General features: G+C 37.1%; 1 protein-coding gene across 2 annotated transcripts in view; it reads right to left on the bottom strand.

Moving 5' to 3' along the window:
• Positions 1–24477, bottom strand: part of PPARGC1A (PPARG coactivator 1 alpha) — a 95369-nt gene that overhangs the window by 24263 nt on the left and 46629 nt on the right. Inside the window, exons 1-6 of one of the 2 annotated variants that reach the window (XM_029235080.1) lie at positions 13451–13544; positions 13054–13248; positions 11097–11219; positions 10039–10243; positions 5901–5946; positions 5718–5791 (exon numbers count right to left, since the gene is read on the bottom strand). In XM_029235080.1, the coding sequence (XP_029090913.1) occupies positions 5718–5791; positions 5901–5946; positions 10039–10243; positions 11097–11219; positions 13054–13101 (496 nt within the window). In that variant the 5' untranslated portion in view covers positions 13102–13248; positions 13451–13544. Of the gene's footprint in view, positions 1–5717; positions 5792–5900; positions 5947–10038; positions 10244–11096; positions 11220–13053; positions 13249–13450; positions 13545–24477 lie in introns of those variants that run through there. The other variant, XM_029235079.1, reaches the window with a different exon arrangement.

Raw genomic sequence — 24477 nt, 5'->3', positions numbered from 1 at the left:
AATGGATTTAAATGCCTTCTGCCAAAAGAGCATTCTCTTTTCTCTCATCTTGCTTTACTAACAGCTATTTTGAAATCAAATTAGTTTTTACACCTGTAAAAGAGAAGCATTTTTTTTTTTTTATCAGCCAAAATGAGCTACTTTAGGACAATCACAAAGTCAGACCAGCTGGTGATACTTAATAAAGCAAACTTCCTATCTCATCCCTCCTGTTTCCCAAAGACTCTGCAGATGGGGCAGAGGGATTATTCTTGAGGTCTTAGAATTTTGTTGACTCTTTACGTTTTCACTTAAATGTTTGGAAATTTTCACTAAAATTTGTAAAATTAAATAAGAAGACACCAGAAAGTCCTGGGCAACAACTTGATCCATGTCCTCTGTTGCAACCAAAGGCATTAAGCATGTATACGAAGGATCAACAAATCAACAACCTGAATGCTGTTCGCACCCTGTCCACCCTTCTGCTGCACTGACGCAGACATTACTAACTGATCATGACATTCCCACTGAGTACAGACTTGGCCTTAGCATCCTTCTCAACACAGTGCTTCCGGCAGCCAATACCAATCAATGACACTTGGCAAGTGAAATAAAACCTATTTAACATAACAGATGTCCACTACTATCTTTAAAATTCAGGCATCAGGAAAGAGACATAATCTCTAGTTAGACAGACTTGCTTTGAACCCAGGGTCCACCACAGACCTAGAATCAACATATAGCTTTTTCCTTCACAATTAAATGGACAGACAGTCAAAAAATAATACATGTGGGGCTTCCCTGGTGGCGCAGTGGTTGAGAGTTCGCCTGCCGATGCAGGGGACGCGGGTTCGTGCCCCGGTCCGGGAAGATCCCACATGCCGCGGAACGGCTGCGCACGGGAGCCATGGCCGCTGAGCCTGCGCGTCCGGAGCCTGAGGCCCGCGTACCGCAAAAAAAAAATAAAAATAAAATTAAATAAAAATAATACATGTGAAGTGCCTATTAGTGAATGTCTAGCCTCTAGGATTTGTAGTAACAGCAGAAGTACCTGTTGTTGAGAGAATGAATGCCCAAGAGGAGATTTTTCTACCTTGATTTGGTAAATCCCAGCCCCACACCAAAAGCAGTATATGTTCAATTTCATGGGGAATTAGGGGAATTTTACCACAAAAGAGAATACATAACTTCATATATGAGAGTGCTAAAGAAGAGCTAGTACAAAGGCCAATAAAAGGAACCAGGTAAAAGGTAGTCAAAAGTTGAAAAGGTGAGCAGGAAGGTACAATGACCTCCAGAAATGAATTTAATGTAGAATTAGTAATTAAATAGCTAATAGTTATTGAACACATATGCTGTCACTGGACTAAGCTTTTTTCATGTTTTATATCATTTAATCCTCCCAGTGACTCAATGAGATGCAGGTACTGTGATCAGCTTCATTTGATACATAAGCTTCCTGAGTCTTACAGAATTTAATTAAATTGACCAAAGGCCTTACAGCTAGATGGGGGTAGATCCAGAATTTAAACTTGGGTTTGTCCAATGTCAGAGCCAAGGTTTTGCACAGCTTCACTAAACTGTGCTGTCTGTTTTTTAAAAAATCATAATAGTCTACTTTCATTTGGAGATTTGCAGCTTTTAAAGTATCTTAGTTCAGGTAGTAACACACGAAATTGCCAATTTTTTTGGTATGTCAAAAATGTTGAATACTGGCAATTTTATGTTTCAATTTACAATACAGTATCTTCTGCTCCATCAATATCTTCTCTCCTTTCCACCCACACACTTAAAATTCAGATGCAAATATTTTTCTCCCTTAAGGCACCCCAAGTCAGTGGAGAGCTCAATTTCCTCCAAACTCCTTTCCACAGATCAACTCTGTCACTCACTGCCTAATGGTATTGCCTTAATGCTTCCTTCAGTCCTGAACTGTCTCTACAATTCTTTTCAATCTTTTGCACAATCATGGTATTTAACTTGAAGCCATGTTACAGGGTTCCCTATGAAAGCTTATTTTCTCCCTTTGGTGATTCTCCTGAGGCACAATCAGCGTTTGTCATATCCTCCAAACGCTACTACACAACAAATTTTACTGAAGACGTTTAGTGGGGATGGAGGTCATGAACATTACACATTGTCTAGCACTTCAAACACACAATAGCTTTATCAAAAAAAAAACCCCTCTTCTCCCCCAATCTCCTCCTCCCTATACCATCCTCCGAGCAGGTTTCAAACTTCTCCTTCTAGCCACCTTCTACAGCCTCCAAGTTCTTCTTCATCCCTTGATTTTCCTGTAGCTCGAATTCCCTTCTTGCATGTAATGCAATTTGGCCATACATCAGCTTGTGTAATGTGTATCTGCACTCATTACCACCATGCTCAACAAATGAAAAACAACCTCTGGGCCCACCTTCTTTTGAAAGTAGCAAAACATTATAAACAGTAAATAATATTTTCCCTTCATGCTACTTGGACAATATGTGTTATTTTCCCAACTGACTATAAGCCCACATCTTAAAAACAAGAATATTTATTTAGCACCTACTATGAGCCAAGTACAATAGTCCATGCATGGTTTGCATGGATTAGTCTCTATGTCTTTTTTTTTTTTTTTTTTTTTGCGGTATGCGGGCCTCTCACTGTTGTGGCCTCTCCCGTCGCGGAGCACAGGCTCCGGACGCACAGGCTCAGCGGCCATGGCTCACGGGTCTAGCTGCTCCACGGCATGTGGGATCTTCCCGGACCGGGGCACGAACCTGTGTCCCCTGCATCGGCAGGTGGACTCTCAACCACTGCGCCACCAGGGAAGCCCAGTCTCTATGTCTTATGCTTGATAAATATTCCCCAAGATCTACAGTGTTGCAAGTATAGAGCAGGTATTATATATGTTATATATGTTGGTAAATTGATTTCCATTGTACTCAGTAATCTTTCAAAGCACTAATAAAAAGGGGTTTAAACTAGTAAGATGAATTCTGGTTCACCAACAGAAATAAATCCACTGTATATATTTTTAGGATGCTAAGTATTTTTTTAAAAAGTATCTTCTATAAATTCTCAACAGTGTAGCCTACTAACCTTTCAAATGTATAACTAAGTTATTTAAAATTAGGTCAGTAAGAGAAATAATAAAACTTCTGACAAGAAGAAAATAAAAATAAGTGCTTTTTTGTAACACCATAATCTTATGAGTACAAGGAATGCAATTTAAATGATGTTATACACATAAATGAGCAAAATATTTTAAAAACGAAGATACCCAATGCTAGCAAGGATGTAATAAAGCAAATATATCCACATAGTGATAATAGGACTATAAGTGGAAACATCTCTTTTGGAAAGCAATGGGGCAATATGTATCAGAAGCCCCCAAGATATTTATAACCTTATATTCGTATTAATAACTACTAGTAATTCATTTTGAGAAAAATAAGATTTAAAAAATTTATGAACAAAGATTTCCACTGCAGTGCTATTTCAAAATGGTAACACTTTAAAACAACCTAAATGTGTAACAAAGAAGTATAATTAAATTTTGATACATTTTGATGCACCTACTCAAACTAATGTTATACGGCACACTAAGAAAAAGCCTGATAATAAAGGGTCTGTGATGATATAAAACTTCCTTATTAAAATGTTAACTGAAAAATCAGAATGCAAAATTATGTATATACAAAATGATCACAGATGTAAAAATATCCATAGAAAACAATTTAGAGCTATACACAATTTTTCCACTAGTTTGTATTTTTGACATTTTTTATAGTAAGCTTATATTATTTATAATCAGAGAAAAATTAAAAAAAGATTTCTTTAATGGAAAGCTTGGTATCAGTATGTACAGTGGAAGCTTTCTCAAACCTCTCTAAACCAAAGCAACTTACACCTACAGCCATCCTAAACACTCCTAGTTAATAGATTCCTTTCAGCTGGTTGTTACTATAGCCAAGGTAATGTATTTTCCCAAATCCACTAATGTCCATTGTACTGGTGACTGAAATTATGTCAGATAATAAAATATTATATAACTGAATGAAATATCAGTAAGAAAAGTTTTTTCTATTAAAAGACCCGATAAAGGTATATTACTAAAAGAAGGGCTGTCAACTTAGTTGTAGGTGGATGGTATGGGGAAAACATAAGGAATTATGATTATGATTTATGTTAAAAAAATCATAAAAACCTAGAATGATTCTGCACTCAGACTACCACACAAATACCCTTAATTATTTTCCTTCAAAACGCAAGAAACGAAACGTGAATACCATCTTTGATGCATTATTAGTGAAGTTTGTGCCAGAAAGATGAATGGATCCCTAGTTAGTACATTTAAGTTCAGTGCAAAGGTCTCTCTGCCTTATACCAAAAATTTTATATTTGAATGTGTAATTTGTATGTTTTAAGCAAAAGTAAAATGATTAAACTGTGTACACTTCAATCAACTTTTTAGATAAAACCACCAAATACTCACTCATTGGTCGGACAAGAAGGCCTCTACTGCACATAATACACGCACACAAAAGTTACTTATGATCACATGTGTAATTGTAATTTATTTAAGAAATGATGTTATATATATTCTTTATATGTGAGTACATGTGTGTACATGTATTATTATATAATGATATATTTATACTTGTATACGCACATATAAAATATATATAAATACCATGAAATTAACTGCTCTACTGCTTGACCAAATCATGCAATAGACCTTTCATAAGGAAGTAATTTAGCAAACTCAAAGGGTGAAATTAAACTTAGTAACAGTGTCCACGGTGTGTGTAGGCACCATAGTTCTGGTTGAAAGCATTTGTTTAACTTACTGTTCCTTTACCCTTATCAGCAATGGCCAAAGCCTAGGAACTTCTTGTACAGACATCCTCATATTCACTTTCTGGTGGGGTTCAAGTGCCTAAACCTAGGCACTTACTGCAAAGGCACCATTTGCAGCCAACTCAGAAGTCTGCCTAGGAACTCTGGATTTGTAAGTTTCTCAGGGGTTAGTTCAAGTTTTTAAAGCTTCTTCCTCTTCAGAATGTGAAGTAAGACTGGCCAAATAAATTAAGAAGTCCAAACGGTGAAGGAAATTGCTCTTGTTTAAAATATATAAGAACATTTTGTTTTGGTGAATGGACATATTTTCATTTTTTTCCTTTACTGGAAAGATATAAAAATGGTAACATATATAGGAGAGCATTACACTGTTGAGTACAATGGTGATTAAGAAAATATTTCATGTGAAGTATTGATAATTAGTAAACCTGAGTTCAAACCTTTGCTCTTTGTTTTCTAGCTCTGCAATCTTGGGCAAGTTACTTAACATCTCTGAACCTTATTTTCTCATCTTAAAAATGAAAAATACTACCACCATCTTCATGAGGTCATTATGAAATTAGCTAAAACCACATATACGTTTGGCATATCTATTGAGTGGAAGACCAATAAATGTTAATTTCTCCTCCTACTCAAGTTTTAGTGTCTTAATCGGAAATAGGTTTATTTGTGGATCCAAATCAATGATATATATCAGAGGGTCTGGCCCAGGTGTGACACACAATAAATGTCTCCTCCTAAAAAAATAAACAACTGAAAATATTTATAGATAACTTCTTATCCAATGTTGTTTGTACTCTGTGAATTTCACTAATCACATAGAGAATATACTCTAATATATATTTCACATACAGACTCACCCACACAAAAAGATTCAAGTGAAATGTAAGGCTTACCTGCAGTTCCAGAGAGTTCCACACTTAAGGTTCGTTCAATAGTCTTGTTCTCAAATGGGGAACCCTTGGGGTCACTGGAAGATATGGCACATTTATAAAAACAAACTGAAATGGAGTTGCTGTAGCCAAATGTATTAGAACCCCCTTCCCTTTCTGAAAATGGTTACATTTCATAATACTTACTTTGGTGACTCTGGGGTCAGAGGAAGAGATAAAGTTGTTGGTTTGGCTAAAGGAAAAAAAAGGAAACTAATTATGAAATATTGAGAGTTTTTCAGATTTGTTTTCTTTCTACAAGTCAAGTTGGGAACTGGAAACTGGAAAGCTAAAGTAAGGAAGTCCCTGAATATTGGATCAAACTCAGACAACAGTCCATTATGCTAAAACAAATTCCAAACAACATTTGCATCAGTAAACTATCATTTGAAAACACATACGAAAACAGAATTTTCCCCAAAATGTAGCATCCCTGTTAAGGATACAAAATTTGCATCAGACCATCAGAGAGAAATAATGTTTTCTATTTTAATTTGGAACATAGTACACGGTTTGTTTAGGCAAGAAAACAGCAGAGTAACTACAAGACGACAGAACGTTATGAATATTCAGCTGATTTTTCTCCTAAAATGTATAATTTTATATCTAGCCCTGAGAATAGGTTATTTCTATGAGGCCAAAGCTCACTCAAGAACTATTCTATTCACTGAAAATTAAGTGAGAGATTATGGCAAATTGTGGACACTGACCCAGATAGTTTAAAAGGCCTTCAGATCCCCAAATCTGATAGACAACTAAAGGAAAACTACTGTTTATCAGTTGAGAGACCTATAGACTTGCAAAGAGAGCTCATCTACTTCTTTTTCTGCTTCCTAAATCTTACCCTCCTACAGGAGGCATTTCCCAGTTATGAAGGGTGGAGTAAGAATCTTCTTCTCACTCCAAAATTTCAATTGCTTCTCCTTGGCAGTCTTGTCTTTTGAACAGAAGGAGGGGAAAACATGATGAGAAACGTACTTGGGATATACGTCCACATATTATGTATATATATGCTTATCTATAAAGATATTTTTATATGTATGTAGATTTTGTCAATTTTTTCTCACTAAGATAACTACTTTCAAAAGGTCAAGAGGTAGTCATTTATGTAATGAAAATCATGGACTTGAAACCAAAAAGGTCTTTAGTATAAACTTTCTTATTTTATGGATGAAAAACCTGAGACCTAAGATGCTGCATGATATTTCCAGGGCCATAAAACTAGTTACTGGCAGAGTTGGGCCCTGAATATGTTTTCTTTCCCCTATTATCAAAAGGAATTGCATCAATAGATATTAAAGGAAATTAATCAACACCAGTAATTAAGGCTCTTTGAAATGTGAAAATACTATTTATGTCCAAATTAGGTTGAAATTAGGTACTTTACTTGGACAAATAGTATTTACATATACAAGTAGTATTTACATAGTATTTAATTTGTAGATTTAGATTTCGTTTTTAAACAATTGAATGGTTTATCATCTATCCAATATGCATCCAGAATTATGAAGCTCATGCTGTCTTGTGCAAATTAGGTACATTGACTGATTGGCTTTTTCAGATATACCAATAAATGAACTGAGTTGACATTAACTTTTAATATGTCTGACATAATGAGCCTTTCAAAAAGAAGACACTTATGAAGGAACTTTACCAACTTCTATGGTGCTCAACTAATAATTAAGATAACACACACAGGTTCTATACAAAATATCACCAGGTATGAATATGTGCTATGTCACAAAATAATGTACATTGAAAATCAGTCACTGAAATTCCAGTTTTCAAGGTGTGGGGTAGCCTATCTGGAATGCTCAAAGGAAGATCCCCCAAATTCTGATCGTTGGGTAAAAGTAAGGCCTATGGCAATGGAAGGAAAGGAACAGGCAGTGGTCATATATCGTGGGACAAAATGCAAACAGAAAATGAGGGTCACAGGAAGGGTACAGCTTCAAAGCACATCCAGAATCTAATCCCAAAATAATTCCACGTTCACAAAAACTACCACTAGAGGAGTTTTGATTTGGTTTACTGGAAGTTTAATCCACACTGTTCCAATGACTGGTAGACCAGAGGCTCTAAGATCCTTGAGGACAGGAATGAATCTTTTTCATGAAGATCATGATATCTTTGATGAATGACTGATATCTTTGATGAATGAATCAATAAATGAATAAATGGGACCATACAATCGCCAAAGTCCAGACCATTATCTCAGGGAAGTGAAAAGAACTGGACCCTACAATGGTACAGAGAGCACACGTGAAGCTCCGTGCAAAAAAATGACAATATGTTCAATAAGGTAACCTCAGAAAATCCTCTTAGTTATTGTTTCTAATTGTTCATATATTTTCTACATTAGAATTTTGAATAATAATTTAAATAATCCCTGAAACTCAGCATTTATTTCCTGTTGGTTATTAACAGCCAGCCATGTTTGCATGTTTATTTTCTTTTAGACCTCTAGTAACTACAGGAATTTTTTGTTTTTTTGGTTGTTGTTGTTTAACAAGCTTTGTTCTATTCTGGGATATACTTCTGATGCCCCACCACAGATATATACCTTAAAAAAAAGAAACTACATACAGCAGGTTTTATCTAAAGTGTATGTCCTTCATAGGCCAATTTAGTTCTTCACTGCCATGGTTTGTAACAGATTACAATAATATTTAGTGGTACATGGATAGACAAAATTAATAAACCCTCAAAATCCAAAAGGACCACGTAAAATTTAAAAAAAAAAAAAAAAAGACAAAAATCCCCCCACTTTAAAACATGTGCTGCTGGACTATGTTTACTGACTACAGGGTTCCAGCAAGTTTGGGGCTTCAGATTCAGCTCCAGAAAATGAACATATGACCAGGACCATGTGGGGAGTAGCCCAGTGAATTCTTCATTTCAGGTCACCCACTAGAATCCCACAGCATGTCTGGTTCTGCACTGAGAAAACTGTTCCAGCACATGCATGTGAGAGGCCAATCAGGGTGCAGCAAACTGAGAGACTGTGGCCCATTTTGATAAATATATTTCCTTGAACTGACAAAAAGGGATGGACAGTGATTTCTGAGATATCCACCAGGGAAAATCTAATTGAGAGCCAATTAAAAATATTAAAGGAATATGAAAATCCCGGGTTTATGGTGAGGTAGGGATGAGAGAGGGAAATTCAAAACACTGGAAAAGAAAAGATGTATTAAAAGCAGCAGCAACAGCATACCTGTATGAAATAATCATGGTTCAAAACAGGGATCAGGGGCTACCACTCTGCAGCTGGAAGGGGAATTGGGGAAACAAAAGGGAAAAAAAAAAGAGGTGGATGTTTATAACTGCTATTTTAGAATGTGTCTACTTCCACTACAAAGTCAGAGGTACAGATAATGTGGAAGTTAAATATTTTAAAGCAACGGCAACTTTCTATAGGCTCTCGTTGGGCCTCTACAATTAGAATATTTTGAAGGAAGACAAAGAAAGAAAGAAAGAAAGGAAGGAAGGAAGGAAGGAAGAAAGAAAGGAAGAAAGAAAGAAAGAAACAAACAAAGAAAGAAAGAAACAAAGAAAGGAAAGAAAGAAAGAAAATTTATCTTTGCTAAGACAGACTTTCCCCAAATCACCCTGATCTGCCTCAGAAGTATCAGCCTTCTAGTAACGTACGGGGACAATAAAAATCACCCCAGATGTTTAGTGTAATATAAGCTTATATTTTTTAAATAGAAAGCAAATTTTTAAAATATCCAGGAACTTCTAAATCCTTATTTACAAAATAAAATTTGTGAGTATACCACGTAGTCTAAAACAAGAAGAATGCACATGATAAATGAGAGACTGCATAAATACTAGTTACTATTTCATAAGGGATAGACAGCAAGCAAATCAACAGTGCCTCATTTTTTTTCCCATTATTGGAAGGGAAAAAATAAAAGCTCTTTCATGAATTGGCTAGCCCAGCTTGCTCAGAACTTCAGTTATCTCAGCAATTCAGAGATTCCTACAAACCTCATCGGATGTTGCAATTCCCTCTACACCACCCCTGGCTCCCCACCCGGCTAACATTTCAGGTGCCTTCTGGTGATTGTGAATTAGGCTGCATTTCAGCTAAATAGGGTATGTTCAACCTGTGTCCAAGGAAGGATTTTTTTTCCCCCCAGTTATCATAAAGTGCTGAGTTCTCTTTCAAGAGAGACACCGATGGAACAGAAGCCCGAAGGTTGGGTATCCTCAGCCCAGTGTAGGCTTGCCCTGCCCTCTGTGCCCTCACCAGCAGCTTGTGTTTGGGTCCACAGCCTACCTTGTAAATGTTGTGACTGAGATTGTGTGTGGACCTTCTTTTTGGAGGTGCATTTGTCTCTGCTGCTGTTCCGGTTCTCTGTGGGTTTGGTGTGAGGAGGGTCATCATTTGTGGTCAGATACTTGAGAAGCTCCGAGCAGGGACGCCTTTGTGGCTTTTGCTGTTGACAAATGCTCTTCGCTTTATTGCTCCATGAATTCTCGGTCTTAAAAACAAGGCATAAAGAAAGCTAAAATTGGTGAACTGAACCTTATCAGAATGGATATAGGTTTTCTGAAGAGATGAGATTTTCAATGAAGTGTTCAGTCTAAGTGTACTAGATCTATGAGCTGTGAATAATTGTTTGCAGAACAAGGAAAGAAAATTACATTTAAAATTCCTAAATGACATTTATGCAGCTTTTTATTTCATTTCTCCTACATTTCAGTGTTCCTACTCAGCAACATGTAACTAACAAGACCTTACAGAGCCTTTACTGTGAGTAAAAAAAAAAAAAGCCTGTTTAAACCTTAATTTGCCACTGATTGCCAGAGCCCAGTACTCACAATTCTCTTAAGTACCCCTTAACGCTCCATTTTCACTCACAGTGAATGGCAAGACAAACATTGTTTAATACAGCCCGCTAACCGAATTATGTCATTCCAGCATTCCATGCAATTAATGGCAGAGATAGATCTTTTGTGGTGATTCCAGAGCAATCTTTCTCAGGTTAGACAGCTGGCAAAATGGCAATCCAGCATCTTAAAGTCACTCATAGATGATACTGGGCTATCAGCGAATTTTATTTGCCCACGCTGCTGCATGTATTAATAAAGTAGGCAAGAAGTAAGAACTGTCATTTCAATCGTCCAAAGACAAAGCGTTGATGAACTCTTCCTAGTTTAAAATAGCTAGAGTATTGCTTTTGGAAACCCATTTCGTAATCTGTTTCACCATTAGGAAGCCGCTGCAGGATTCCAGCTGAATTAACACATAGAAACCTATTGTTTATTTTATAGCTTTAAGCCAAAGTCCCTTGTGACTTCCCCTCCTGTATTAAAAAAACTTTACATTTGTACCTTAACAACTGCAGGGTTTGTTCTGATCCTGTGATTATGGTTTGCATGGTTGTGGGTACTGAGGCCACTGCATTCATTATAACTTAGCTGAGTGTTGGCTGGTGCCAGTAAGAGCTTCTTAAGCTGGAAACATATCAAGGAAGAGAGAAAGCAAGAAACGTTAGGCATCTTTTCAGCGTTAGAATAAGCTGTTGAAATTTTAAACTTAAAATTAATTAATTTTACTTACAAAAATGAATTCACTCTAATCATAGCACACCTTAGCACAACAGCACTAAGGAAACATTTTTAAAAAGTAAGAAAAAGTTTGGCATTACACTACAAACTGAAAAAGTGTTACCTTCTCCTACATTTGAGACTTAGTAGTATCTACCTTAATTTTTCTTTTAGATAAAGTAAGCCAGAAGAATCTTCCTAAAAGGATTTCCAAATACCTATGAGGTGAGAAAAGCTGCTTTACTAAATGAAGACTAGGGGATTTGGGGGTGGGGGTGGGGTGGGGTGTACATTTCCCCCTCAATAACCCAAATGAATCAAGGGGCAATAAAGAAAAGATTCTGTGATGTTTTGAATCATGTTTCACAATCAAGTGTAAAACACTACTGATTCAAATAATATTTCGGATAAAAGAGTGGCTTTCACTAAAAAGAATTTTTAAGTAGGTAGAGCCCTGGCCTGTAGATCAAGAGATCTGGGTTCTGGCTTAGGCGAAGCATTTCCTCTCTTTTGACGTCTTTCTCTTCATTTGACTTGCTGGCCTTCCAGGACCTCCCTGATGGGTTATGTAGTATGACTCCGAGTCAACAGCCCCTCCCAACTGAAACCACTGTGTGGATGAAAATCATTGGGTATCCACGTAAAGAAATCAGAGTCTTAGGCAGCAAAGCCAATGACACTGGCACATGGAAAAATTGGGGAATACATATGTTACCACTGCTTATGAGATATTCTCCTCTAAACCAGAAATCTCAAACTGCAAAAGCGTATAAGTAGGGTCTCCATAGGTTTACATGGAATGCTTTTAACATACAGAAACTTAGAGACGGGAGAGAAACAACACCTAAACGGCAGGCCAAAGCACACTATTAAAGTTTGCAGGATGGCATTCCATAATTTACATTGCATGCTTTTACATCAGATTTATGGCAAATGACAAATGGCTACCATAGCTGAGGAGGTAAACTGTGTCTTAGAACTAATAAAATCCTAGTCGAGTACTGCACTGAAAAGAAAATTCACTCTTCATTGCCAATAAATCTACTCTTCATTGCCTACCATAAATTTAGGTAACTTAGGTGGCAAATGTGCTATTATTTTCAAGTCTTCATAAGAATTATGGATCCAAAGCCTTGAAATACTGCATACTCTTTGATCTACCTTCTATTTCTGAAATAATATGCATGAGAATAAAACTACAAATACGTCAATTATCATACAATTTATGATGGTGAAAAAAAACCAGGAAAAAGACTAAATATCCCCACCATAAGGGATTGCCTAATAAATTAGTTCATCTCCAAACAATAAAATACTATGCAACCATTCAAAATTATGCATCTATTTAAAATTCATGAACATGTTTATGATATATCTTAAAACAAGAGATTTCAATAATTTTTGATACTAGAGATTATTTGAAATTACAGGTGAATTTTTTGTCTATTCTCTTTAGTTGTCTATATTTTCTAAGTTTCTAACCACAAACATCAATAATACTAAGATATAAAAAACCTACAAAAGGTAGTTTTAAAAAACTGCAGTGAGACGACATGAAGACTGTATTATCAACATTTTTCAACACAGAATCACAGAATTTGCAACTCCGAGTGTGCCTGGGGATTATTTTGGCATCACTCTAAATGAAAAATCCAAACCTTATTGTTACTACATCATACCCACGCAGCGGGTAGCCAGAGGCAAACTCCAATTCCTGTTCAACAGTAGGAAGGGTTCTTACCAGAGACGGCTCTTCTGTCTCCTGAGGCGGAGGGGTGCCATCAGGCATGGAGGAAGGACTAGCCTCATTCTCGGTGGTCACATCTCCATCTGTCAGTGCATCAAATGAGGGTAATCCGTCTTCATCCACAGGGAGACTGTCCAGTGTCTCTGTGAGGACTGCTAGCAAGTTTGCCTCATTCTCTTCATCTATCTTCTGCAAAAAACAGTAAAACAGAAGAAGTCACGAGTTAGTTCACATTGGGAGTTGAGTAATCTATTAATCAGCATAGGCTGAATATGTTTACCCAAATAAGTATGTGATACATGAAATTTGGAACATCCGTGCCAGAACACAAGATCACGTCTTCCTTAAATTCCAAATCCCTTTTGGTCTGAATCACACAATCAATTAATACCTTTAGTGTACCAATCTCTGATTGTTGAGCTGTCCAATTTAGCTGTTTATTGTGTCGGTGTTAACAGTGCTAAATACGATTCTGTCTTGTTCACAGTCATTTTCCGTATATTTATGTCTTGTTTCCTTAACTAAAAGAGAAGATTTAGAGAATCTCAGGGCTTGAGAGCATTTTAATTATCATCTATTGCATCTTCAGATATAGTGTTTCAATCTCCTGTACAGCAGACCCACCAAAATGTTTAGATAACCCTCTGTTTGAACACCACTACAAACTGAAACTATACCAAGAAAAACTATACACTTCCATGGTTTCAATTATAATCTCATCACTGAACACTCCACAGTCATTTATTTCTCTCCCTGACATCTCTCCCAACTTTAGTCATAAATCTATACCTGCCTACTGGACATTTCTACCTGATAAGAGCTCCCTCATCTCAAAATCCAAACTTAGGACCTTTCGTGGAAAAAAACCCGAAAAAACAAAAACAAACCCAAAAAACTTGCTGTTTCTCTTGACTTTCTGGGTTTGGATAACAATTCTTCAGACCCTAAACTCTGGAACCACCTTGAGTCCTCTGTACCTGGCCAGTCACTAGGTAGAGCCTTACTTTGTAACATCTCTTGAATGCATTCACTTCTTGTGACCAGGGGTACTTTCTAGGGCAATGTCGCCTCTAACGGGGGCTCTTGCAAACATGGTTTAACTCATTTTCCTACCTGCCACACTCATTTCCACCAACACATCCTTGGAAAGCTCATCTTCAGTTATTCATTGCACAAATATTTTTGAACACCTACTGTATGTCAGGGCCATGTTAAGTGTTGGAGACACAAGGAGAAACAAGACAGAACTCTGCCCCTCTGAGAAACTACCAGGGGAAGGAAAGAATCTGTAAACAATTTATTATAAAAGAGAATATTCATTTATTTCAGCACTCTGTAAAAAAAAACTCAAGATCTTCCAAACTGGAGCTCATACCCCTTGTCTATAGGTCAATGTGCTATATTCTTATGTACCTGGGCAACCAATGTCAATGCTGGGCATACAGTAGACAGTCATTGATTACTTGCTGAATAATTCATTGATCTGCATTTTTTTTACCTAAAATATATGTTGTGTAGGTCACTTTCTTTCCCTTCTTTTAGCACTTCACGTTGTCCAATCTGACCTGCTTCATAAGTCATCTTTTTAAGTTCTGTACGCTATGACATTAACAATATCAGCTAAATTATCCCACACAGATTCTATTACAAAATACACCTAAACTGCTGACATCTAACAAAGTCAGCAGTGCCACACTTCCTTTCTCTCTAGCACTGAACTCCAGTTAATTGACCTGACAAAATTACAAGAATCACAGAATAAGACAGCTAATCAGAAAATCAAATTGTATTACTAGAGAAGTTAGGCAGGCGTTTATCACGTATACATTCTATTTTCACATAAAAATTGCTTTCCCTCCTTACTGATGATTCTCCATCCAGGAGTAAAACTATGAACATCTTTCTGTTTTGGATTCAAGAAGGCAAGAAGAGCCATAGATACTCATGGTAAACTTTATTTGGCACTTTTAACATTTGTTTCCATCTCCTTAATGGCCCTGTGCTTGACCTTGTGAGTCAAGTGGTTTGGAGAACACAGTGTGGAGTAACAATTCGAGGAGTTTTTAGACTAGTGCAGGCGGTAAACCCTAATCAGAAGGGGTGAAATGTTAACTTCAAAATTGCACCACTTCCTTCCATAAATTGGTCAATCCTTTAAAATCCAAATTGCTCAATTCAATAACAAGACTTTACTGAGCATCCCCCTCACCCTCAACTCTTCTGGACTCTGTCCATGTGACCTTAATAATAAAGATACTGAAATAATTTGCTCCTATTTTCTGCAGAGGATCATAATCTGGTATCCAAAGATGCCAATCTCTCCCTTTTAATTTTGATTTCGATTCTCCCACGTACCAAAAACCAAATTCAGGTTATTAAACTATTCTGAATAAAAGTTATATTTCAATGAAATATGTATTATTTTAAATCTTAAAATATATAAATGAAATATATATTATTTTAAATCATTTCAAAATCATCTCAAAATCAGATTTACACTAATATAAGTATCCCCATATTGCCTAATAAATATAATCTTTGAAAACGTCTCAAGCACACACATGCGTGCTTACACACACACACGCACACACACACACACAAGCACACGCACAAGCACTTTCAATAAGTTGGACATTTTTTCCAGGTATCCCAGTTTTCAGAAAGGCTTACTTCACTGAAGTTCAAAAAGAGCTCAGGAAAAATAGTTAAGCATGTTTACCAGTAAATGAGTAATTTTGTTTACTCTGATTTAAATTTTGCATTTGGCTTCCCAGCAATACTACAAGCCCCTATTTGCTTTCAATCACATAATACAATAGTGTCTTAGTTCTATCCCTAGTGTAAACAAATGACGATAATTCCAATCAAGTCAAAATGACAAAGAACACTTAAATTAACTAGTTTTCTTCAGTTCCTTTAATAAGCCTGGGTGAGTGTACACCAAATACAGTGGCAGAAATACTGGAGCTTGATGATGTCATAATTAATTTACAAGACCTGATTAAACCACCAACTATTTAAAGTCTCCTCTCTCCTGAAACCACCATGGGAGGGGAGGGTTTGTGGAATGGAAGACTGGCATTGTAGGGGGGGCGAGGGGGGGGGGGGGGGGGGGGGGGGGGGGGGGGGAGGGGGAGGGGGAAGGGCAGGCTGGTCTTAAATCAGTATGGAACAGTGGGACTGTAATCATTATTTACAGGCAGTGTCCATTAGAAATAATTATTAAACCTTTTTATTATCATCCTTGTGTATGTGTGACTCAGAGAGGTGCTCCAAGACCATTTGTTTTAATAAAGTTGCTCTTGAATTAAGGTAGAAACGAATGCTATGATTTCAAAATCTCTGTTTTCTTTCATCATAGCATACTGGGAAGAAAGTTTGATGACACTTCTGTGTTGAAGCTCAACAGATATTCGTACATGTAAAGTTGAGTGAACACTGTCCCTCATTCTGACGATTTCAATTAATTTGGCATGAGTTTCAACAATCGAACACCCCAGAGAAGGCAACACATGTGACCAAAAGAACTCAAACAATTAATGTCACTTTCCATTATTGCTTCGGTCCCAATTTACAGAGCAAATAAATGAAAGTCGCTGCAGACAAAGCCCACTGGCCTACTAACACGTGTCTGCTCACAGGGCATGGAAATACATGAGTCAGGAAAAATGCCATTGCAAGATAACCTTTCCAAGACTCGGCTCTGATACTGCTTTCTAATTGTTCAAAATAACTGTTTTTATAAAAATATACTAATTAGCTCCATGTAAGTTAGGAAAAGAAAAGCAGAGTGGCGAAAAAGAGAGAGCAGATCACCAATTGGGTGGTGATCTACAGCTACACAAACAGCTCAGTCTCCTCTGGGGGCAGAAAGGCAGAAGTAAGGTTGGGAAGCAGACAAGGAACATTTCCATGTGGAGCTCTGTGGCTATCAAGCTGCATTTCCCACGATGGGTTTCAACCTTGGCCTCTCCTTACATAAAGGAAGTCCACTGCTATTCTTCTGACCTAAATAAAGGTCCTTGTGACTCTAACACTTCAATCTCTAAGGGCTCTCCAGGAATAAAGAAGGCATAGCAACAAAAACTCACTCAAGGTGTAAAGAATTTCCAGTGACAGATACACATACACATACACATACATGTATACTAACAAACCACAATTTAGAATGTGCAACAAATCGGAAGCCGTATTGTGTCCTTAATAAACGATAGTTCAGAACAGTCAATAAAACCAGAAGATTCATTACCTCTCTTTGGAACTGTCGGTTCCCTATATGAATTGCACTAAGTGTGATATAATTCAAAAGGTACAGCTGAAGGAAGGTAGATTCAGCCCCTTCACACGCCCCAAGTCATCTTAAGATTGAAATTTGGGATCCAGTGTATAATATCTGGGCCTTGCTCCTTTGTGAGCAGTTGGCAAAAGGATCTTCCAACCAGTTACACATGGTGGGGTAGACAATGCATTCAACTCACCCAAATGCACACAGAGTGAATAAATCCACTAAATTAAGGAGGAGGTGAGGGACTCTGAGATGCCGACGCCTGAAAGGAGAAACACAGAGTGCAAAACTGCATGAGGTATCCCAAAGATTTTTAATGCAGACTACCTGGAAGGACCATGCCCTGCTTATGACAGTAATTTTTTCCACATCTTGTAGAATTGCAATTATACTCTGCATCCCTAGGTTCTTACACTCGCTTGATCTCTGTTTGATAAAAATAGTTTAATAGCCATTTAACCACAGCTTCATTATCTTAGCTCTCTTAATGCGAATTAGGCCAGGAGAATTCGTGCCTCCTCATTAGTCAAATCATCAACAAGAAGGAAACAGTGGGGTCTTCTTAGCATTCATTAATCAGTTTCAATACCTTAGGGGCTGTTTACTCTGAGATCAATCTGTGTGAGAGGTCCCTTAACCTCTCTGAGCCTCTATTGTTTTACTACGTAAAATTTCGAGTTATCTCCCGAATTCCTATTACAGAATTTTTCTGCACTCATGAGTAACAAGGAGGAAAAAAAAAGAGTTGATAAACGCCTGAGAATTCTTAAAGAAGGTGCTCAATAAACATCTCCTGTATATGCCCATCATCTTGATTACCTGTATTTGAACTTCATTCTTTGAGCACGTTCTACCGCTGACTCTTAGCACTGGGCCAGCTTCCTCCCAACTTCCCAGCATGCCTTGGGCTTCCTTCTTGCCCCATCCTGCTGATTTGGAAGCAGCTAATGAAGAAAAAATTAACTCCTACTTTAAGTGAGGCCTAATTAAGAAGGGAATTCTGCTAGAGTAACATCTGGTAATGTATTCTGAAGCCAAATATAAATGACATTTTTGGATTATCCACTATATTGGATTATTTGTTCCAACAGATCCCACCAGGAGTTGAAATAAATAAATAAGAAAGTGAATTTTATGATAGATTCAGGGGCTCAGATAAGGAATACAACTGATCATAGGCGTCCCTTTCCCGAATCACCGTATATAAAGTGCTGTACCACCGTTTCATGCACGAAAAGGCAAAAAATGTTTGCATGTATCAAGGTTGGTTTTGATGTATAAAGTTTGATTCAAGATTTGCAAGAAGCTGAATTCAAAATAAAGACAAAATTTTTCTTCTGAAATGAAATAAAAAATAACAATTCAGATTAAACCCCTGAAATAGAATTTGAGGTTTTAAGTTTTTTTAAAAACCATTTTAATGAGGACAGATAACACTTCACTAATTGTTTACTGCCCATGTCTGCTCTGAGTAGTCTGAGTCTTTGCTGAAGACGTTGTTAAATATTTTGAATACTATTTTCAAACAATTCTTTTTCCTTCTTTCTTCTCTTTCTCTCCTTGAATGCTCTACAATCCACTGTGGTTTTTCTTGTTTTACTTACACCCAGGCACGGGTAACAACAGCATGTCTGTCCACCTTCTCACACTCCAAATCGGGCAGAATCCCCACACGGCACTTCTTATAGGTTGCTAACTCCTACCCCATTCCATAGGAAGAGCCTCTAAAACACTCCACTAACTTTTTGCTTAGCATATGGAATAAAGGGCTTTGAAAATGGGATGGTCACTTGAAGGCAGAAAAAAAAAAAAACCTAAGAAATCTCAAGCATATATGTCCAGCAGAAAAATAATCAAGACAGTAAAGACCACCTTACATCATATCACACATTTCTTATAAAAAATACTTTTTCATCTATTCATTTCTTACAAATACCCCAAAAGTTAGCTTATTCCTCTATTTTATTCCCAGGAGAGATCCAATGAGTACATTAGGCGCCACTGTATTTGCCCTGTCAGATGCCCTAGTTGCTGGTTGTACGATATAGTGGCTAACAGAAAGAACACAAATTTAAATTTCACCGTCTAGGCAACTCCCCATGAAACTACAGGCTACTTAAAATATCGTGTACGTAAATGTGTCTACACACATCACACCCCTCAACACACATAAGTCTGCATTTCAAGGACATATTTAAAACAGAATCTATGTATATGTGCATCTCAATCTCTTGAGTGTAGTCTACATATTCAATTGTCATTGACTGTGTAAGCGTATAATCAGTGCATGTATTTTTCCTCCCAGTTATCCACTCTAACTGAAGAAAGCAATGAACAAAAACTGAAGATAACTCCCGCAAAAATAAAATAAAATAAGGATCAAGCGGAAATAAACACAAGCAAAACTGAAGGATTCCCTCCATAGATATATTTACCTGTGGGAGTCCATTTCATTCCCGTTAACACTTAACGCTCCTATTTAAGCGGGCATAAAATTTAGGTTCACATCTGTACTTAGGCTCTATACTAACTTATTAGCTTATATCACACACTCATGAGTTAATAAGCATGTCCTGAACATATGAAGTCCATTATTCTGAAAAGGTCACATGAGTCAAAAGTGTAAATACAGAAGTTCAAGAGAAAGGCCTAAGAAAATCCTGGTTGATGCACTCAAAATGAGCTAGTTAAGGGGTGGGTGGGGGAGATGTTTCACGTCTATTCCTCACACTATATAGAGGAAGCAACTGGGTTGTGCCATCAAACAGGAGGCTTAATAGACCTGAAAAGAGCCAGTAAGGCATTCCATTTGTCCTCAAGTTTAAACCAAGAGAGAAACTGGGCAGGTTATAAGAACACCAGACTGGAAGTCAAGAGAATGGATCCTAGTCCCATTTGGACAACCAGCTATCTGTATGGCTTAAGTCAAACAACTCAATTCCGGCTGCCCTGCACATGCTAGAATGATCATTCTATAGGCTCCCAGCTGGCTTCCTGTTTTCACTCTTGCCACTTGCCACCCCATCCCAATAGTCCATTCTCAACCCAGAAGACAGTGATCCTGATAAAACTTGAGTCTTATCTTGCCTCAATTTTGACCACACCCTCCACGGCTTCCCATGTCTCTAAGAGTAAGAGTCAAAGTTCTAAGAGTGACCTACTAGCCTAGGATCACCATATAATTTATCATCCAAGCCAGAACACTTTTGAGAGTGATTGGGAATAATCAACAATCAACCACTGGGGGCTTAACCCAGACTACTGCAGGCTAACTGAGATGCATTGTTGGTTGCCCTATATTAGACCTATATCCTCTGATGCTCTCAACACCCCCATTTATCAGGCTGAATCCTTTCCAAACACTCTGAGCTCCTTACTAGATCACAAAAATGCCAGGCATTCCTCTGCCCCAAGGCTCTGCACCTGCCGTTTCCCCTTTCTAGAAGGAGCTTCTGCCAGAAGGCCACATGGCTTGCCCCCTTTATCCCCTTATTTACTCAGATGTTACCTTCTCAGTGAGACCCTCCTAACTACTCCAAACACAGTCTATCCACCTTCCTGGTTTATTTTTCCCTTTGAAACTTACTGCTTAACTGAAACTTAACTCAGTATATATTTTAATGACAATTGTTCATGGTCTGTGTAAAATAGAAGCCCTGCAAGGTCCATCTGATCGCTGGTTAAAACATGTGACGTATAGTAGAAGCTTAATTAAAATGAATCAGTGATAACTAACAAGTCTAATCAGTTCTGAGAATATAATGCGACTTTTCATCCTCCTTTTGTTATTGCCACTGTTGTATCCTCTGTACTTCCCACCTCTTCTCACCCTCAGCAGATTTGTCTTGATAATAATGTTTATCTTAGGCTCTGATTTAAAATAGCTTCCATTCATTTCTCATGCATTTTTTGTAAATCCATCTTTTGTAAAGGAAGGGTTTGGGATGGGTCTTGTAAATGTAGAGATTTACTCTCACTAATTCTGGTGTTTGGAAAGATACTGGAATGCATTATTAAGCAATTAATTCGCAAATATCTCAAAAGAGCCAAGAGAAAAATCATGCCAGACCAGCTAACTACCTGTCCATGCAGGAGCATCAGGCTCACTAATCAAGAGAAAACAATTGATATAATCTATCTGGATTGGAGTGAGCTTCTTTATTTCATACCTTATAACATACTCGTCTACAAGCTGGGTATATATATTACTCTTAGCCAGAGGGTTTTTCAAACTGTGTTCCATGGAACCTTGGACATCAGTACAGTTACTACAAGGATTGACTGTAAATATTTTAGTATATAATATATTTTATATAATTGAATTCATATACAAATATAAATAATTTGCTTTTAGAAAGCAAAATGTACATTCAATTGTGTTATTTATCTTATCATAAACACAGTGGAGATCACCACTGCCTTAACCTACCAAGTTGAATCATTTGGCATTGGTCTCAAGATTTAAAAATATCTTGAGATGTGCACATGAGCAGTTTAAAACCTGAAGCCATTTACAAATACTCCTTTCTATGAAGCAGGGTTTTCTCCATCCTCTTCAATCAAAACAAAATAACCAGTTGCTAAGATTGCTATAACATACCAATCATTATCTTATAATCCAACTTCACTTTTTTATGTTCATTTAAATAGTGTCAAAAATATTATGACATAAAAATGTTATTTTGATATAAAAAATAGTAAACAGCAGCTGACCTTTACTGAGTGCTTCTCATGTGCATGGTGCTGAGTTAATTTCTTTATGCATATTATTTCATTTAAACCACCATTAACCCTAGTAGTAGTCCGAAACTCATGTGGCTAATAAGAAGCAGAGTTGGATATCAAAACAGACACCTCTGATAAAAACTTGTTCTCCCTCCCTTTTTTTATATGTTAGGATTTTATGGAAGAAATTATTAGAACAAAAATGAAAGTGGGCATGGGCTAGTCTAATCTATATTCACATTTGGAGGGTACAAAATGAGCTGGAAAGACATGTCAGTTCATTATCAACAGGTAGGGACTAAGGTGAAGAAATATAGTTACATCCCATGAAGCAGAGTTGGCCTTCCATGTAGAAAGAGGCGGTTTCTCTGAGATTGCTTCTTACTATCTACTGCTGGCCCAGTGTTACTGCCTATCTTTAGTCCTACTGGGTGTGATTTTCTCTTTGATTAGAATGATCTCCCCTTTCCCCTTCATTTTTTTTCATATCTCTGACTCCCACCTCAAAGCCTATTATAAGTGGTCCTTCTTTAATGAAAAGTTTTTCAACAAATCCAACCCATACTGGTGTCTTCAAGCCTTTATAAGAGTAACCTGGATCCCTGGTTAGAAATACAGATTTCTGGATCCCACCACATACCACCAAATCAAAATATCTAGATCAGTGTTTCTCAGCTTTGGCACAATTGACATTGTGGATCGGATCATTCTTTGCTCTAGGAGGCGCTGCCCTGTGCCCTGTAGGTTGTTTCACAGCTTCCCTGACCACTACCTATTTAGATGCCTATAGCACCTCTCCAGTTGTGACAACCAAAATTGTCTCCAGATATTGCCAAATATTTGCCAGGAGGCAAAACTTCTCCCATTTGAGAACAATTTCCCTAGAGAAACAGTCCAGGATTCTGTAGTTTTGATAAGCACACCAAGTGATTCTGATAATCATGCAAGTTTGGGTAAGTTGCTATTTTGTGCCTGTTGAGAAATGTATAAATAAAGTTAGAATATACGATTCCACGTATGCTAGATTTATCTCTTCTCACACATGCAATTCTAGTAGTGCCTAATAGTTATTAATAACATTTTTGATTTATTCTATGTGAATGCTTATTTCTAATAAGCATTCTAATAATTAATGTGCCTAGGTGTTTCACAGCTTACTCCCCGAATTTCTTTTGGATTAGTTCTACGGCATTTTACTCTTTTTATTACCAATCACTCTCCTCTTTCTTCAGCATTTTCTGACCATCATCATTATCATAAAGTTCATTTTCGTTTTGTAGCCTATTTGATTACATAGACTAGATGCCAAATGATTCCTGAGGATTTTCTTCTATATACTTTCACAGAGTTCTTAAATATTTCTAGACTTCTTAAGATTTTTTTAAAGATCAAAAGCACATAAAAGCCTTGTAAGATTTTCATGTTCTTATGAAAGAGGCAGTGAGGCAAAATATAGATTCTGAAGTTAGATTGCCTGAGTCGGGATCCTGAATTCATCCTTACAAGGTATGTAACCTTCAGCTAGTTACTTAACCTCTCCATGTCTCAGATTTCACGTCTGAGAAGTATGTTATAATAATGACTTAAAGGGACTTCTCTGGTGGCGCAGTGGTTAAGATTCTGCACCCCCAATTCAGGGGGCCCGGGTTCAATCCCTGGTCAGGGAACTAAATCCCACATGTATGCTGCAACTAAGAGTTCGCATGCCACAACTAAGGAGCCACCCAGCACAACCAAATAAATAAATATTAAAAAAAAATTTTAATTAAAAAAATAAATAAAACTCTGAGCTTAATTTAAAAAAAATAATAAGGCTCACATTGTAGGGTTATTTTGAGACTCAGTTGTGCTAATCCATGCATACATGTAGAACAGTGTCTGATATATAGTAACGACTTACGTTTGCTATTAATAATATTATCACTATTATTGTCCTCATGCACTAGATTGAGTTCGAAGTAACTGAGACCAAATATAAATTTGTTGAAAAAATAATATGAAGGAGCACAGAGTAGACTTTGAGGTAGGGACAGAGTACAAACAAATGAAGGGAAAAGGAAAGAACATTCTACTCAATAAACAGACACAATATAGAGATTCGAAATGTGCCATCAAAATTATTAAATACATGAATGCTCAGAAATCCTTACAATTTGTATAAAGGTCATTGCCTACCTGTTACTTGTTAAGGCTGATATGTCCGAGTTAACAGGCATGGTTTGACATAATCCCTGGATGATTGCATGTTCATTACATGAAGTGATCACCTGAAATCCATATCAAGCTGAACTTTGATATCTACACTGGACATACACTTGTGCACACACAGGCATAAATACCATATTTATGTGCATGTTTATAAATGTATGTTTTTATTACTTACACATTTTTTTTTTTTTTTTTTTTTT

Source organism: Monodon monoceros, unplaced genomic scaffold (assembly GCF_005190385.1).
Source record: "Monodon monoceros isolate NGI ecotype Baffin Bay Population unplaced genomic scaffold, NGI_Narwhal_1 Super_Scaffold_20, whole genome shotgun sequence".
NCBI classification, from domain to species: Eukaryota; Metazoa; Chordata; class Mammalia; order Artiodactyla; family Monodontidae; genus Monodon; species Monodon monoceros.
Note: the sequence above shows the minus strand (reverse complement) of the source record. Positions and strands in the feature narration are given on the sequence as shown.